At 35.9% G+C, this 16305-nt stretch overlaps 1 protein-coding gene across 1 annotated transcript in view; it reads left to right on the forward strand.

Annotated features, from left to right (window-relative positions):
• SBF2 (SET binding factor 2) overlaps positions 1 to 16305 on the forward strand; it is a 288886-nt gene that overhangs the window by 107276 nt on the left and 165305 nt on the right. The window contains 1 exon segment of the mRNA XM_068398307.1: positions 6784 to 6921. Within this exon segment, the coding sequence (XP_068254408.1) occupies positions 6784 to 6921 (138 nt within the window).

The raw sequence follows: 16305 nt of genomic DNA on the forward strand, positions 1-16305 counted from the left end.
TTTTAATAAGCCACTGACATGGAGATATAAAGTGTTCTGAAAGCAGAAAAAGAAACTGGTTTCCCAGTGGGTGTAGTTTTCTTTCTAAAAGCCAGTTCAAATATTTTTTCAGAAGACAAACTAGGAATACAGTCCTTGTAGAAATGCTTTTTACAAGTTTGGGGTTTCAGCATAGCAGTTCATTGTGAAAAGGTGTTTAAAATTACACAATGTTACGAGGTTTTAAAAAAGCAAAGCAATGAACCTGAAACTGTTTTTTTGCATGTGTAGATGTGCACCCAGGCTTATATATTTGCTAGTATGTGGGAGGAGGTTAACCTAGTTCTTGATGAATTTCAGTAAAAGACTCTTCTGTCTCTATGACTTTCGAGGATGAATTGGCTGATTTTAGTTGAGATGTTCCCAAATATTTTAACTTTTCTTCATTTGTTGGACTTTTGCTGGAGGATCTCTGTGACAAACTTGAGCATCTGATTATTGAGAATCACTTTAATCTGTAGCTCAAATTAGAGTATGCCTCATCTATCACTAGTGCAGGATTAGTGCCATTGAGAGATTTTTCAGCAACTTTCAGCCTTAGGAAGCCCAAGAATGTGGCTTGAGGATCTTTTCTCTGAGGTGAAGTGTTTCTTAGTGTCTTTTTTGACATGGTTTTTATGTTTGACTTGAGGAGCCGACTGCTGAGGTGGAAATGTCTACAGGACGTGGGGAGAGTCTGTCCCAGGCAAGGAGAGGAAAGATTATTCACCTGTAACTCTTCTTGGACAGTAATGTCACCTGTAGTCACAAACAACCCTCCTTCTAATGTGATTCCACAAAGTATTTTAGCCAACTTCAGGTGTGAGAGGCTAAGGGGCAAGTAGTATCCAATAACACCAGCCTGTGCAGGCACCTAAGTGTGTTTTTTTGCGATTTGCTAAGGGGAGAAATCAGTTCCTTGATTTCAGATGTACACTACGTATTCATACTCCTTTTGCCTTTCCTCTGTCTCTGGTGTCATAGGTTAGAAAGTCTGAAATTAATGAAATATATTAATGTTGGCTACTTAACCTCTTTTCTGGCTTCAGCACCCCGACAGCCTCTGGCTGGGCTGGGTGGGAGAGGTGGGCAGCTGGTTTGCATGCACCTTTGTGGGAGATCCTGGCAGCGGGTTCCGACAGCTCATGGGTGCCAAGAGGTGACTGTGTGAAGGTTCATCTTGGGGAACTTTGTATTTCAGTGCATTCCAGGGTAGAAAAGGACTTTATATTAAAAGCTATTTTTTTCTTTATGAGTGAGTTTAATTGTTTACGGTTGATCATCAGAATTTTTTACAACACTTGAAACGGGCTTTTACCTGGACATAATTTGGAGTATACTTTAAGTGCACTAGTTTTATTTTAGACTAGGCTAAGGGTAAATATGCAGTTTCTTAGATACAAGATGTTGAAAGGCAGGAAGATGTTATAAAATTCAGTGTATATTTTGTATTCTGTTTACATTCAGAGATATCCCCAAAGCTCCAAGCATTTCCTCAGATTTACAGCTTCATAACATTGCTTTTTTATTATGCCAGTGAGCATTGTAATTGTTTTGTTTTGTTTTAAGTAGAGGTATGCATCTGAAAAAGAAAATTCCCTTTGCCAAAATTCCATACATAAGTAAATGGTGAAATGGTGAAATACTCAGCAGCTGGTGCTAGGTCATGCAAGTCCAGATGGAACAAACTTTCTTCACATAATGTCCAGAACATGGTTCTTTATTTTCAGAGAAGTTTGTAGAAAAGATGATGATGATAAATGTTAAAAACAAAGCACAGTTATTTAAAAAGTAAAAGAAAGCCTACAGAAGCAGACTTAATGAAATGAAACTTTATGCCCAGAGTGATCCAAGGGAGCATCAAATGTTTGATGAAAGAGTTAAACTAAAAAGGAGGGTGGATATATGTGTCAGATGTTTTAAATTCTGAAGTCATTTTGGGATCTTTTAATTCAAGTCTTGTCAATACAGTTCAAATGTTTTTTTTTTTATTTTATGTACATCCAGATTTTATTTAACAAGAAACAAGTGCACAAATATATTATGAAGAAAATATATAGTGTGAGAATATATTGTAAATATAACTACTTAATTATTTAAGTGCAGGGTGCTGTAATGGTATATCACAGACCTTGTCTTCTGTTCTGTATAGACTCTTCAAAAAATGCTTTCAACAGATGACTTGCAAAGAATGTATCATGTTGTAAGCTTTCTGAACAAGCTTTTTCCCCTTTCTACTTTGGTAGTGCCATCGGAGGTATTGGATTTCTGATGGAAAGCTGACCAGATCATTGATACAGAAAACAATGTAAAGTGCAGAGAGAGCAGTCTTCCCGTTTGTAGCAACACAGACCCAACTAGAATATTGGTTCGAGTTTTTGCTATGGACTTGGTTGTGCTCAGGGTGCAAGCCCAGAGGTAAACGACAAAGTTCTAACATGCAATTCAGCAAATGAGTAATTTCTGATCAACGGATATGGAGGGCAAATAATATATAGTTCTGCCATGGTAAGGATACAAATGACTGAAATTTTTCTCTAATGAAACTTGAACACCATATAATTACTGTTCAGTATAATAGTAGCATTTAGTCTTCACTTCTACAGTATCCAGTAAGCCTTCTTCCTACATACTAATTCCTCTGGTGTTTTAATAGAATTTGTGACTGTTTTCACATTTTCTTCAATTTTTCAACAGACTTCAGAGTGCTCCTCAGGGAAGTGGTCATGGCCTCAAGCCTGTTGATGTTCAAGAAGCATTTGGACAATGCTCTTAGGTACATGGTTTAACTTTTAGGTTGCCCTGTGTGGAGTCAGGAGTTGGGCTCAATCCTTATTGGTCCCTTCCAGTGCAGGATATTCTATAATTCTATGATTCTAGACACAAAAACAGTATACAGTATATCTAAGGTATATACTGATTTATGCAAATGATTTATTTTAATAGAGAAGGACAAGGCAAGGAGTAGGAGTACGAGTACAGGTATGGCTCTAGGTAGGAAAGAAGGAACAAATTCATGAATCAAACAAAGACGATGTTTTTGGCTTACAAAAATTAGAAGAAACAAATGTCAGTTTTAAACATCTGTTAATCACACCTAGACTTCAGAGAGAAGGCTTGTGGTGACAACATACAAAATTTTTAAAGGTAACAAACCCAGCTACACTGTTTTAAAACACTGGCATTTTTAAACCTGTCTGGTTTCTTTTTGAGTCTGAAAGCATTTGTGGGAATAATTAAGAGAAAGTTCTTAGCTTCAGTGGGCTCCTGCAGTTTCAAACGATGCTTGAAATGTCATTTCAGCACCTTGAACAGATGATCTCTGTTACATATTCTTCAGTGCAACTTCTGGATATTTGCACCAGATTTTAGAAGGCAATCAGTTGTAATGTGGGGTCAATTTGAAGCACTCACCACCATTAGAGGCTCATTTCTATAAATAGTGAGTTGGACAATCTGATTCTTTCAAATTTTCAATGTCTTTGATAGAAGCTATGTTCTGATTCCAAGAATTCTGGCAAATAAGTGAAACAATATGGGAGCGTATTCATTTTTAAACCTCTGTTTTTTTCTTGTTTACTGAAGAAGCACATGACCTTTGAATTATATTCACAGTGGTGCTTTTGTCTGTTTTGGTATAGCATCTGGTTTGGTAAGGAAACATTTTCCTGTTCTTAGTGGCCAGCCTCTGCTGGTAATCATACTGGATAGTAGCTTGTATTTATACTAATTTGGAAAGCTCTTCTCAATGTTGTTTGCATTTCAAATATTACACTAATATTTATTACCTTATTTTAAGGAAACTGAGAATCATTCAGTGTTTAATTTCTTGGAGAAGCATGTTGTCTTTATCCTCAATCTCTATATTTATAAACTTCTTCCAGTTTATTTGAAAATACAGATTCTCTGTGTAGCCGGTGGATGTACTCTACTTCAGCTGTTTTCCTTAACAATCACTAATTGTTGTTTTCTAGTAAAACAGTTAAATCTAGAAAGCATATGTGATACACAAGATCATTTTCAAATCTGGAAGAAGTCTCACTGACATGAGTAGGGTTTAAACATGCGTAAAGATCAAGGTTGCTATTGAGAGCAGCCTGCCCACATCAACAGTCGCTTCTGATAGTTAAAAATTTAGCTGTTGGTTTTCCCTTTGCATTTCCCAGTTTACGGGGCAGACGTTGGTATAAATTTTATGCAGTAGACCTGCTAATAATGGCTTATTGCAATAAAAAGAATTATTTAAGTACATTTTATTTTAAAATAAATACAAAAAGTATATTCAAAATGAACCTACCAATACTTGGAAGTTCAAAATTGGTAGATTCTGTGTGTATCATTTGAAAACCAGCTACGCGGAAGCCACACGTCCCAAGCTCACCTATTTGTCATTTGGGTGCAGAATACATTTTGTGGATTCTTTGGACATACCAGTTCTCCGGTGCCTTTAGTAGGGTGGTGGTTGGTGCCTGCAGAATCGTCGTTTGTTCAGGAATTCCAGACAGTCAGAAATCTGATACTTACAGGTGTGAGATGGGAAATTACCTGTGAAGCTAAAGGGCAATGGCACCAGCAAGGATCTCCTATCAAAACTGGTACACTTGGCCAATCTGAAAGAGTGTTAAGATTGGAAACTCAAGCGTTCGGAGCTTAAGAAGTGCCAGAGCTAGGGACTGCATGAGCAACCTTAGTTTGACCTACCTTGTATGAGTGATTCAGTTTTAACTGTATACCATGGGAAGGTGTTATTTATTAAGAGAATCTTACTGCATTCTTTACGTTTTGGGTCATACTTGTTGAACAAATAGCTATTCAGAGTCTTGGGGTTTTTATCTTATTGGAGCTATGGATTCCAGGCTGAATTTACCACATGCCACCTAAACTCTGAAATACATACAGATCTCTAATGATTTTATTGTCAAACTTTTAAATTATGTTTTTGTTATAATGTCGGTTTATATCAACCATATTACATTATCTTTATAGCAGTCCTGCAAGATTATACCGGTATCTTCTTATTTTTAACTGACATGGGATGAAAAACAAAGGGAGATTAGGCCAGTATTAACGAAATCATGGGCTAATACTGAATGCTTAGCTTGGAATGACTAGGATGTCTTTTCTTGGAGTACTTTTTGATGTTCAGAACAGTTATTCTCAGCTGCAGAAGGGAATGCTTAGCAGTTCTAAGGATACAGGCTCAGAAGTGTTAAGCTGACTATCTAGAATATGAAGAATGTAACATGAGAAAACTTTGGTTTTGAAGATTTTCCCAGGATCATAAAATAAACTGTATATCAGAGGCAGAGTTTTAACTGCTGTTCACCTAAGACTACCCAGGTTTTATTGTAGAGGTTCTAAAGATGAATCTGTAGTAAATGTTTACAACTTACTCCTCATGCTCTTTCAGTTTTTAGCAGCTGTCCAGGGGAAAGGAGCAATTGCTGGAAACATGAGATTTTGACCTTATCTCTCTGGTTCCTTTGGTATCTGCATTGTTTAACAATTCTAGAAATGTGTTGGTTTTTTTTTTTTATTCCTAATACATACAGGGGCTGTTACCTTTGCCCCATGTAAATTCTAAATTTATAATTTTACTAATAATAATGTACTTGTGAATGTTTCGTGTATGTGACTTCAGCCTTAATTAAAAGAAAGTGAATACAAAATTCCATAAAGACCATCTCAAGAATCTTCAGCAAACTGATTTCTGAATTTCAGCACACTCTTCCATTACTGGGAACGAGTTATGAACTGATGAACTGATGTTGTACTCCAGTCATTTAAAAAAGAAGAAAAAACATACACTTCTCCCTTTTCTTTTGAGATGTAGTTCTCTTTTTGTTCATGCTGCTTGTGCATCTCTGTTCTGAGGTCAGAATTGCTGTCTTTGGTTCTGGTGACTTGCACTGGCATGACCTTGGCCAGCTTGAAGGACCAAATGCTGAAAGGACTTAGGCTTATTTGACGTGTGTTTTAAGTATTGCACATATCTAGTCTGCTTATTTTTGCAAGGGCTTGGAAACGTGTAATATTCTAAGTACGTACGAAGTATTTGGAGAACTGCAGCCTCTTTGAGTCTGAGAAGCGAGTGATCTTCTTTGTCCCTGAGATCTATGAAGTCACGAAACTTGAACGTATTTTTCACAAGGGTGGCAAAACTTATATCTGTGCTATAGTATGATATCTTATCAAATTTCAAATGTTCACAATGAAGTTTATAGAGGTAATCAATAAATGGATGAAAAATATTGCTCTATAAATAGTCTTTCATAGGAGTAAGTATTGAATAATTTTGCAAGAAGGTATAAATGGAGTATCTATGTTTGATTAGATAAATTAATGGAGAAATACATGGAGAAATTAAAAATGTAGAGACATTCCAAGACACAACAATTTTAGCTTCAAATTCTAACCTGTTATCCAAATGAAACACAGATAACTTGTCAATTTATTGCTGTTGTTGCCTGTTAAGCCCCGCGAAGTTCATCTTGAACACTGAATTCAAAGGCACACATCTTTGGTTCATAGAGTTTCCCTTCATGTCTATAGATGTAGATTTATATCAGTCTGACCAACTCCATGATGTATTGGGTTTTTCTCCATTTTCTCCAAATTTTGCAACCCTGCATATGTTCACTTTAAATGAAATGAACTTCTTGTTTCAGATAATGTTCTGTTATACTGTTTAACAATATTTTTCATCTTTCTTAAAACAGTTTATATTGATGCTTAACTATATGTCTCATTTTTTTGTCTCATTAGTTTTGCCAGCCTGGAGGATGGCAGCTTTCAAAAGAGAGAAAACAGCCAACGTTCTTTGTGGTGGTTTTGACTGATATAGACTCAGAGAGGCACTACTGTTCCTGCTTAACTTTCTATGAAGCGGAGATTAACCTGCAGGTAAAAACTTTACAATAAGTAACAAAAAATGCAGAAAAAGGTGTCTAGAAACAATAGATTAATGTTATATAGGACAACTTTAGAAAGTACTTTGCTGTTCATGGAAAGGATGTATTTTTCTGTCATACAGAAATGCATAAGTTTTTTGCTCAAAGGTAAGCTTGATGTACTTGCTTGTGGTTTTTGGTTTTTATCTGCTTGTTAAAAACCAAAACAAAACAAAAAACCCCACAAAAACCCAGAAACATTTCATAGAATTTCTTTTTCTCCACCACATGTTTTCTTTAATGGGACAGCCAAGATGGTGTTCCTTGCATTTACTTGCATGTTTGACATAGCAGGAATGATTCTAATCTTTGTTCTAGGAAAAAAGGTTTATTAACTTCTGCTCCCTCTGCTGGCCAGCTCCGTCAGGCCAGCATAGGACAAACGGGTACAAGTATGCTGTAATATATATACATATTTCTGTAAGTGCACTTATTGGCCAGATTTGTGTGGGTGTAAATGGCAAGATCATAAAACTGATAGAATAATTCTTCAGTTTTTAGGTAGGTCAGATTTTGATTGTCAGCTGCTTGGCAGTGTTTGGTTTTGAACATGTATTTAATTATTTTTGGGCAACCTCAGTCTTTCAAAAACAGGCATTTTGTTTCCCATTTGATGTAAAGTACTTCACAGAATATCTGCTATGACACAATGCTTGGAATCTTTAGAAGCTAAAACCTAGGGAAAACCAAATCCAATCTGTAATTGCAGAATGTTACTGTTATGTTTTGAAATATTTTCTTTTCCGCATGAAAATTAAAAAATAAGTAAAACCTTGGCATTAAGTATTTAAGAATTAGTTAAGATTAAATAAATGGCTAGGTAAAGTATTATTTTTTCTCTTTTAGTGAAGAACCGTAACATTATTGATTATTTTAAGGAAATGCTTTTAAAAATCTAAGTTTACTCTCTTTAATACTGGAGTTGAAATGTTACTCTATTTGTAGAATAATTAAAAGATGCAGTGTAGTAATAATAATATTGTGCTTTTTTCTGAGCACAACTGGAAGCCAGAGAATAAAAGTTGTTCTTATTTCATTAATGCTACAGTTTAGGGGGATATTTTTGTAGACAGTTAAAAGCAGAAATGTAACCAAAAATTAGATGTATTTTAATCTTAAATTTTAGCATAGGTCAACTGACATCTTCCTGTTAAATATTTTGTCATTATTTGACATCTGTCATCTTTGCTTTATAAAAAAAGAGTGAAATATTCTGTAGTAATTCTTTCCCAGCTGATAAAAATTTACCATGGCTGACTCTTCCTCCACTCTATGTATTTCATAACATATGCTAAATTTAGCAAACTTGTTATTTATCTTGCGGTTTCTAGCAGCTGCTTTTGATTCACTATCCACATCTTTCAAGTAATGCTCATCACAAAACATCCAGTATTAACTAAAAGGATTTTTTCTTATATTGCCTAAGTATTAATTAAAAAAAAAACACAAAACAAAACAAAAAAAAAACCCAAACCAAAAAAAACAAACAAAAAAAACCCAACGGAGTGCAGCAGGATGTTGGTTCTCATAATGCCATTCCTGGCTGTGTTGTAAAGAATGCATATTTTTCAGATGAACTTGCTGTGGTGAAATTTATTCTGTGACTGCATTGTTTATAGCCAAACTTCCTGTTTCTTTCTAAAACCCAAAGAGAATAATTGAACGTGCCCTGTTACATGGTCATTAGACAAGAATTCAGCACATGTACAATCTGTAATGAAACATAAGCTTATGAAGCACTGGGCTATGAAAGTAATACTGATTTAACCATTCAGATGCATGCCTTATTAAACAGTCCATGAAACATAGCATCCAGGACTTGAAATCTGCACAGTAGTTTTCACAGTTAAATACAATTCAATTTTTTTTTTTTTTTACCAAATGATGTAACTCACTAAGACAAAAGTAAGATTAAATTTCCAAAAAAGAAGGGTTACTTATTTCCCAGTAGCTTTCACCAGGTAAACCTTGCGGATACATGAGACTGGTTGGAATTCAGCTAGAGCAGATCAGATGTTTGGCTTAGCAGAATAGTCTTTACAAAAAATTGGAAATAACCACTTGGAAGTTTCTGTGGTTAATTAAACTGCAAAGTGAAAACAAACTCATTTCTCAGCTGCTAAATGCTAGAGGAGAACTATTAACTTTTTTTGAGCCTCCTGCATAATAATAGACGAACTTTTTTGACACAATTTATCCAGTTGGGTCTAAGAAGGCCAATTCTGTCATTTCCAGTTCCCTTCATTCCTGCTTCAGCTGTTCGTTACATGATAATTTGTAAATAAATGCAACCTGAAAAGTAAGGAGATTGTACCCACATGGTATATCTGGTTGGCACCCATGATAACCTAGGGTGCAAAGATTAATATAGCAACTGCAAAAGTTATATAGTCTGCAGGAAAAAAGTATTCTCCCTGGTATCTCTGAAAGCCCTGGATTTAGTTTAATCTCTTGGCAGTTGCATGTCATAACAAGTTTTCTACAGAAAAGCACAGGCTGTAGTAATCAGCTGATGGCCTATTTTCAACTTGCTACCCCTGCATAGAAAATAAAATACTATTTTATTTGTTGACTTCTATGAATCATACTTTGCATCGTTGCAGTGCTGCAGAATTTATTATCTGCATGGATGCTGCTCAGTTTGATTAGCTATCAGCTCTCATAAAGTTGTGATAATATACCAAAAAGATTGATGTTACATTTCATCTGATTAATACTCTGTATCTGTACTCACAAGGAAGGTGAACACATGATATTCCATTAAATACGGGAATAGAACTCACTTGGTGCTATGAATGCAAAATGATACAGCTTTGCCATGTAATCCTTCATGAATTTTTCTGGTTTACGATCATAGTCTCACTTAATTGTTAAAGCTATATAAGGATATGTTCCTCATCTGAGATTACAATCAAGCATTTGAAAGTTTGACCTTAACAAGAGTCTGAAGTTTGGAACATGACTAGACTACTAGAGGCAGCGTACCAATGAATTCACTGTGGTAAAGCTTCATTTAAAGACTTCCTTAGTATGTTTCAGAGCAGTTCAATATGCAAGATATCTCTCTTACCTCAAGTTTCTACCAAGAGAAAGTGTAAAGAAATCTGAGATACTGCACTGGTTTCTCCTTCCAGCTTTTTATGTCTCCCAGCACATGCTTGGTCTGATCCACGTTTCTGTCTGGGTTAAAGTGCCATTTAGATGCTCTAGCGAATAAAGCTGGATGCCATACTGACTTGCATGTATCTACAGGAATTAGGAGGAGGAGAATAAGTCAAAACATCCCTATTTCCTCTTCCCTCACAGTGCCTTGAAGGGATTTTTTTGGTTGGGGTTGGTTTTTTTTTTTCTCCCATTACTGTATTTTGATTGTTGCCATGGATTTCAAATCTGATTTCAAATCAGTAAGATTTGAAATCCACTTGAAATCTCATTGATTTGAAGAAAACCTTATCCTATCAACCAAAAAAAAAAAGTCTAGTTAGCTTATTTTATTGGCAACTGAAGTCGGAAGCTGTTGAGGAGCCAAAGGGTATTCAGAAGAATCATAACTTACATCTACAGAATTCACTCAGTTACTCTGTGTGTGTAACTTTATTAGCCGTCAAAAAAATGCATATATATACACACACACATAGATATATATGTATAATTCTGTGTGGTGTGTACACTGTTTGCTAAAATGAGGTTCTTATTTCTAACAGCAATTTCTGCATGTTACCACTTAGCACACAAAAACTTGATTTAATATTTTTGACTCAGCAGATACTTCTACCGACCTCAGCTGTGCTTCTTACCAATTACGCAGTTAGAATTCATACTAACAATGCTTGGAAGAGCACCATAGATAGAATCTTTTTAAAAAATGTTGACTCGCATCGTTGGGAAACTTAATGGTCAAATTGTACATTGCTTTGCACTTTGAAAGAAATTTATCCTCTCCCCCCAACTCCGCCATCAACAAATTAGAGCATGATTTCTGCCAGTAACTGAGCCTGTGCAACTGCATTTCTGGCATTACAGAAAATTTGCTCGATGAGATCAGCACAAAAACCCAAACATTTGTTTATAACAAACTTACTACAAGATTGTCTCATTCTTGTGTGTTGCCTTAAGCATATGTACGTTAAAACATTGCGATCACAACGTTGGTAAGATTAAATACATCATTCTGGAAAATACACATTCGTAGTAATTCACAAGTCTCCCATTTCCTGCCGTTCACGTTCTCTTCCTCTCTCCACCCCCTTGCAAAAAGAGGAAAAAGAAATTGTAAAAATCCCAAACCATAAAATGGCAGATTCACAACGTTCACAAATATTTCCTGAGTCAAGGGAAAAACTGCCAACAAAATGACTTCATGCTTCATAAAGTTTTAATTTTTATGCTTGGACTGGAGAGTTAGTGATCCTATTGTGTGAAAGCACATGCTGCTTGATGAGTCTCTGATGTTTGGTTTGTAGCAGAGAATGAGAACACTCAGGTCAGTTGTACCCTTTTTAAAGTGTGAAATCTGATCCCTCTGTGGATATTATGTTAGCATGTTATCCTTAAGATGAAGTTTAATAACTTCTTGTCAATATCCCAAATATTAAATTTGTTCTGAAAGTGACCTCTTACTGTCAATGCCCCAAAACACATTTTGTGGGAAACCCCCCAATTTATAAAATAATGTTTAGTATATTACATCATCATCTTTCTAAATCTGCTGAAAAATGGATGGTGTGATAGCATACAGAGATTGAAATAATGCCTTATTTCCTTTCTGCTCCTGTGTAAAGAGAAAGTTGCAGCTAACGTTCTATAAGAAAAGAAATAGACCTGTATTTTTAATGTCCTTTTATACATTTAAGGTCCTCTCTAGACCAGAATTTAAAGTTAAGGTGAGAACAGTTGTACAGAGGAAAGCATATTTCCATCTTCCTAATAACTCTGGCAGTAATTTCTCCTGTCCTGTTTATCCCCTGGCTCGTGCATTCACAAACACACATCCCCAATTTGAACTCTTACTATTGCAGGGTGCAAAAGCTTGTTTTGGGTAAAGGTCTCCTTTGCCTCTTTACTCCTGTGCTGTCTCTACACTGTGCCCCCAAATCTCAGCTCACAGGATAGGGGGATACTATCTCTTAAGCAGAGACTTTTCTTTATCAGTAGAGATCAGATAATTTATCTGACTTTCAAACAGTAGTAATACTACATCAATGATTCATTGAAAGTCTTTTCAATGTGTTTCCCCATATGCAATTTAAAGTAATTAATTTACTGTATTTTTATTAAACAAAACAAAAATCTGTGCTTGTAAAATTTTGCCTTGGTATACTTCCACATATACTGTTCTATATTATATAAAAACCATTATGACTGAGTTAAAATACAGTATGAATTACCAGCTTGCTTAAGTTAATCTGATTTTTGCCATTTGTTCTGCTTAGGTTGCTTAGGTCTCTGCAGGCTCCTTGCCTTAGATTAGGTGTGTAAAGCTTGAAAGGATGGAATCCATGGATCATGTTTGCTGCATTTAGGAAAATTCAGAAAGACTTAGTAAACTCTAAGCTCTGAAATTACTATTTGCCTATGCGTAATTCTTGCTAAAGACTTGTTACCGTAGTTCTTTAACATTCTTAAGTGCCAAGGTTAATGTGTTGAAAGCAGTTACTTAATGCTATTGATTATTACCCTGTGGAATTTCAGCATTTATAGGGCCACTGCATATGCATTACCTTGGACTCCCCAGATTTTCCAGAGTGTATAGCCTAAAGGCCCACTCCAGGAGTATGCTTTGGCCTATGGCTGTGTAAGCTGGGCTGAAAGGTGGAAAACATGGGTACTCGTTTGCTTTTGTTCAAAAGTTCTTTCTATGTGTTTAGATGATAATTCATATAAGCACCTTACGGAGTTTTGAAAGTGAGGTACATTAAATGGTAAACATCTAATAGATGCTGGTGGTGTAAATTTTGTGTGATGCTGGAAGGTGCAATGCAAACTCCTTATCATATATGAGTACTCTGAAGTGTCAGTAGTATTTAGGGAGTGAATGAGCTGACCTGTTACAGAGGCTTGAGGTTACTGTATTTGGTAAGTTTACGATCTTCACATAATTTTCTATCTTTGGTCCTTTTTTAGTTGGTAGAATCCCTACTGTGAATTACTACAGTTTGTTATCCTGTTTTGAAATTATTAAATGAAGATAATGGCTTTAATGCTGGTATAACTATTCCAGTATAAGCTCAGCTGCAGTTGTGTGATTCTGTGCGCGTAGACAAGCCTTGAAGTAGATCTGTTCACCTGTGGCTTTAGTTCTGTACAGCAGGTTGAAGGCAGGATGCAGACTTGTCTTCTGGAGGCAGTCAGCTACGTTTATTTTAACTTTTGTATATGTGTTAGAATTTATCAGATGTGTGCGTTTGTATAATCTGAAAAGTAAATAACATGAATTGATGCTGAATGTTTTTTGGCCTTTGATTGTTAATAAACCAGCTAAGAGTGCATCTGGCTGCAAGTAAGACCAGCGGAGACTAAGTCACATGGAAGGAAAGGGATCTGTCCCAAATGAGCAATTGGCACGAGATTACTAAAGCAAACTTCAAATAATTTTTCTTAAAATAAGAAATCATGCGTGCTCTCTAAATCTCCTTTGCTGGGCAGTTAGTAGAAAAACAACAGGCTTGCTGAACTTGGCACAATTTCAGCGCAAAAATTTGCATGGGACTAACTGGTTCTGACAGTTATAATGAAGTATGAGAGTGAAAGTTTTGTAATGAGAGATGTTCATTCTCTCTAGGACTGGATGAATTAATAAAAGTACAATTCTAATTTCACTTTCTGTTCATGTTTGATTTCCTTTGAGTTTCAAATAATGCCTGCCAGCTACCACATTCAGAATGGTAAAGCTACATCTAATGCCATGTATTTTCTAACTTTTCTATTAGTACCTCAGTTTAAATTGATTTTTTTCACTCTGATATGAACATAAACCTGACTTTTTCTCCACTCAACATGAATCAGAACTAAATGCACTGACTTCAATAGCGTATACCCTTGGAGTGGAGATGGATGGTCAGCATGCCTGGATTATCCTCATGTGTGAAAATGAGCAGCATCTCTAACAAAGGCAGTTCGCAGAGCTGCCTGCCACAGAGGTGGCTGAAAGACCCAGAAGGACATAGTGATCCAACCAGGGGCAGTCAGAGCCAGTGTAAGTGAAGACTGGATGGACAGCTGATAGTCTTGGAGAGTTGGATAGCAGTTCAGAGTTGCTTTATCTAGGAGCCTTCAATGTTGGAGGTTCAATAAGTGGCAGATTTGGGCAAACATATTAAAGTATTAAGATGGACATGTCGAAGTTCTGAAGATGGGGGTGGAAAGACAGGAGAGGAGGGATAGTTACGGGTCATGTGTGCTATAATTCAGCTGCATGTTGATGGAGCAAATGCTAATGTGTTCTCAAGCTGTGTAAGTCCATTAACGTCAGCTACATTCAGTAATGGGGAGAATTTTTGGGGTATACTGGTAGGTCATTTTCATCTTTAAAAATTGACTTCGGTTCCTAAAGTAGATTCTGGCCAGGTTGTTATTTTTAAGTTAAATGTCAATATTTAGAAGCAGAGCTGACATCTTAAAATAATATGATTGTTGTGGCAATATTATGTTTATAAAAGTTCAAGAGGAAACCTTAAAGTTTGAGGGCTAGATCAGAGCAATGAATATCTGTAGAATAAAAAAAGATAAGGTTAATATAAGTAAAGATGGCTGCTGTCATTTGTTTTCTTGGCTGCCACATCTGTTGCCTCTAAATGAGTTGCAGTTTTTCACTGAAATAGCACAAAGTCAGTCATTTTTTTTTTACTAAAAGTTTTAACATATTTTCTTAAGCTCAAATTGAGGCTTACATGAAAATGTCTGTTTATGTGCTGATTTTCCATATGCAACATTTTAAACACATCCAGTGTCAGCCAAATGTGACTGACAGTAGAGATCTTGTACTTGCAGTAGCTTTTATGAAACTGGGTGGGAAGCAGAAAGATGTGTTTCATAGTCCACTGCCACATGAGGGAAAACTTGGAGTGTGAGATCAACTCTTATCAGACATCAGGTAATCCACAAGTGTTTTCAACTTAGACATAAATCTACAGAAAATGAAATTAATTCATAGCTACAAAGAGCTATTTGCTTGTTATGTGGATGCTGTAATTATTTTTTCTCTCTATTCCACATACCTGAGGCCAAGTCTGAAACCATGAATGAAATTAAGTCAGTTTATGTTTTACATTTGTATAATTTTTTTTATGTCCTTAAAATTTGTTCAGTTAGAGAGAAAAGAAAGAGGGGAATCAAAAATAAGCCTGTAATAACTGAATTGATTTTTTTTTTCTGTATTTAATAAGCTGTCTGACTTAGGCTTAACCCTGCGTTAGTACTTTTTGTGTGTGTGATTTGGGTATCAAAAGAGAATTAATATGTTGTTGAAACTATTATCTGCCAGTGAACACTAAATAAGATATTTTTAAATACATTACATTAAATGCTTGGAAGAACATAAGAGTTATCATTTTGGGTCAGAAAGACAAGACACCTTGCATAGTATTTTGTTTCTGTGAATGGTTAGGAGTGAATGTCTCGGGAACAGCAGAGGAACATGGCATACATAACATCTCCATGAGTGGTTACTTTTCTACCTCTACAGTCCAAGGACCAACTGAGCCAAATATGCCTAGTGCATGTTTAGTAACCTCTGTGAATTTCATTAACTTACCTGGTGTTATGACCCCATATGCATTTTTATTATGACCATTCTGTAGCAGAAGAGTTTCCTGAGTTCAATAACCGTTGCATGAAGAGCTACCACCATTTCTTGGTTTGAACATATTTCAGTTAGCGTGCTGATTATGGTGGTGGTGATTTTTGTCATTCTTCCTTGAGACTAACTGTGAATGACCAGTTTCCTTTGGGTTTGGTGTTTTGATCTGATTTTCAGGTGCCCAGTTTCTATGTGAGATTTTTGGTAGTAAAAAGTATATGAAGAGTAAAACTAAGCAATGAGAAAAGGACCTGATGCAAAGGACTTTCTAACAGTTTTGCTATCAGTTTGGTTGAGCTTTTGTCATGTTTCATGCAGTGTTACTACTTCTGTTTTGACAAGCCAGTACATAAAATAGCTCCAATGAAATGTCTCCATTATGCTCTGTTGGCGCTAAGCACAGAAACTAAACACTTACGCTATTCTTGGCCTTACAAGATGTCATTTAAAACTCGTAATTTTCAACTCTGAATATATATTTGTGATCTAAGGCAAACAAAATGCATTGGGCAGAAAATGTCGGACTACTTCATATTCACC

Source organism: Nyctibius grandis, chromosome 4, assembly GCF_013368605.1.
Source record: "Nyctibius grandis isolate bNycGra1 chromosome 4, bNycGra1.pri, whole genome shotgun sequence".
Lineage (NCBI taxonomy): Eukaryota > Metazoa > Chordata > Aves > Nyctibiiformes > Nyctibiidae > Nyctibius > Nyctibius grandis.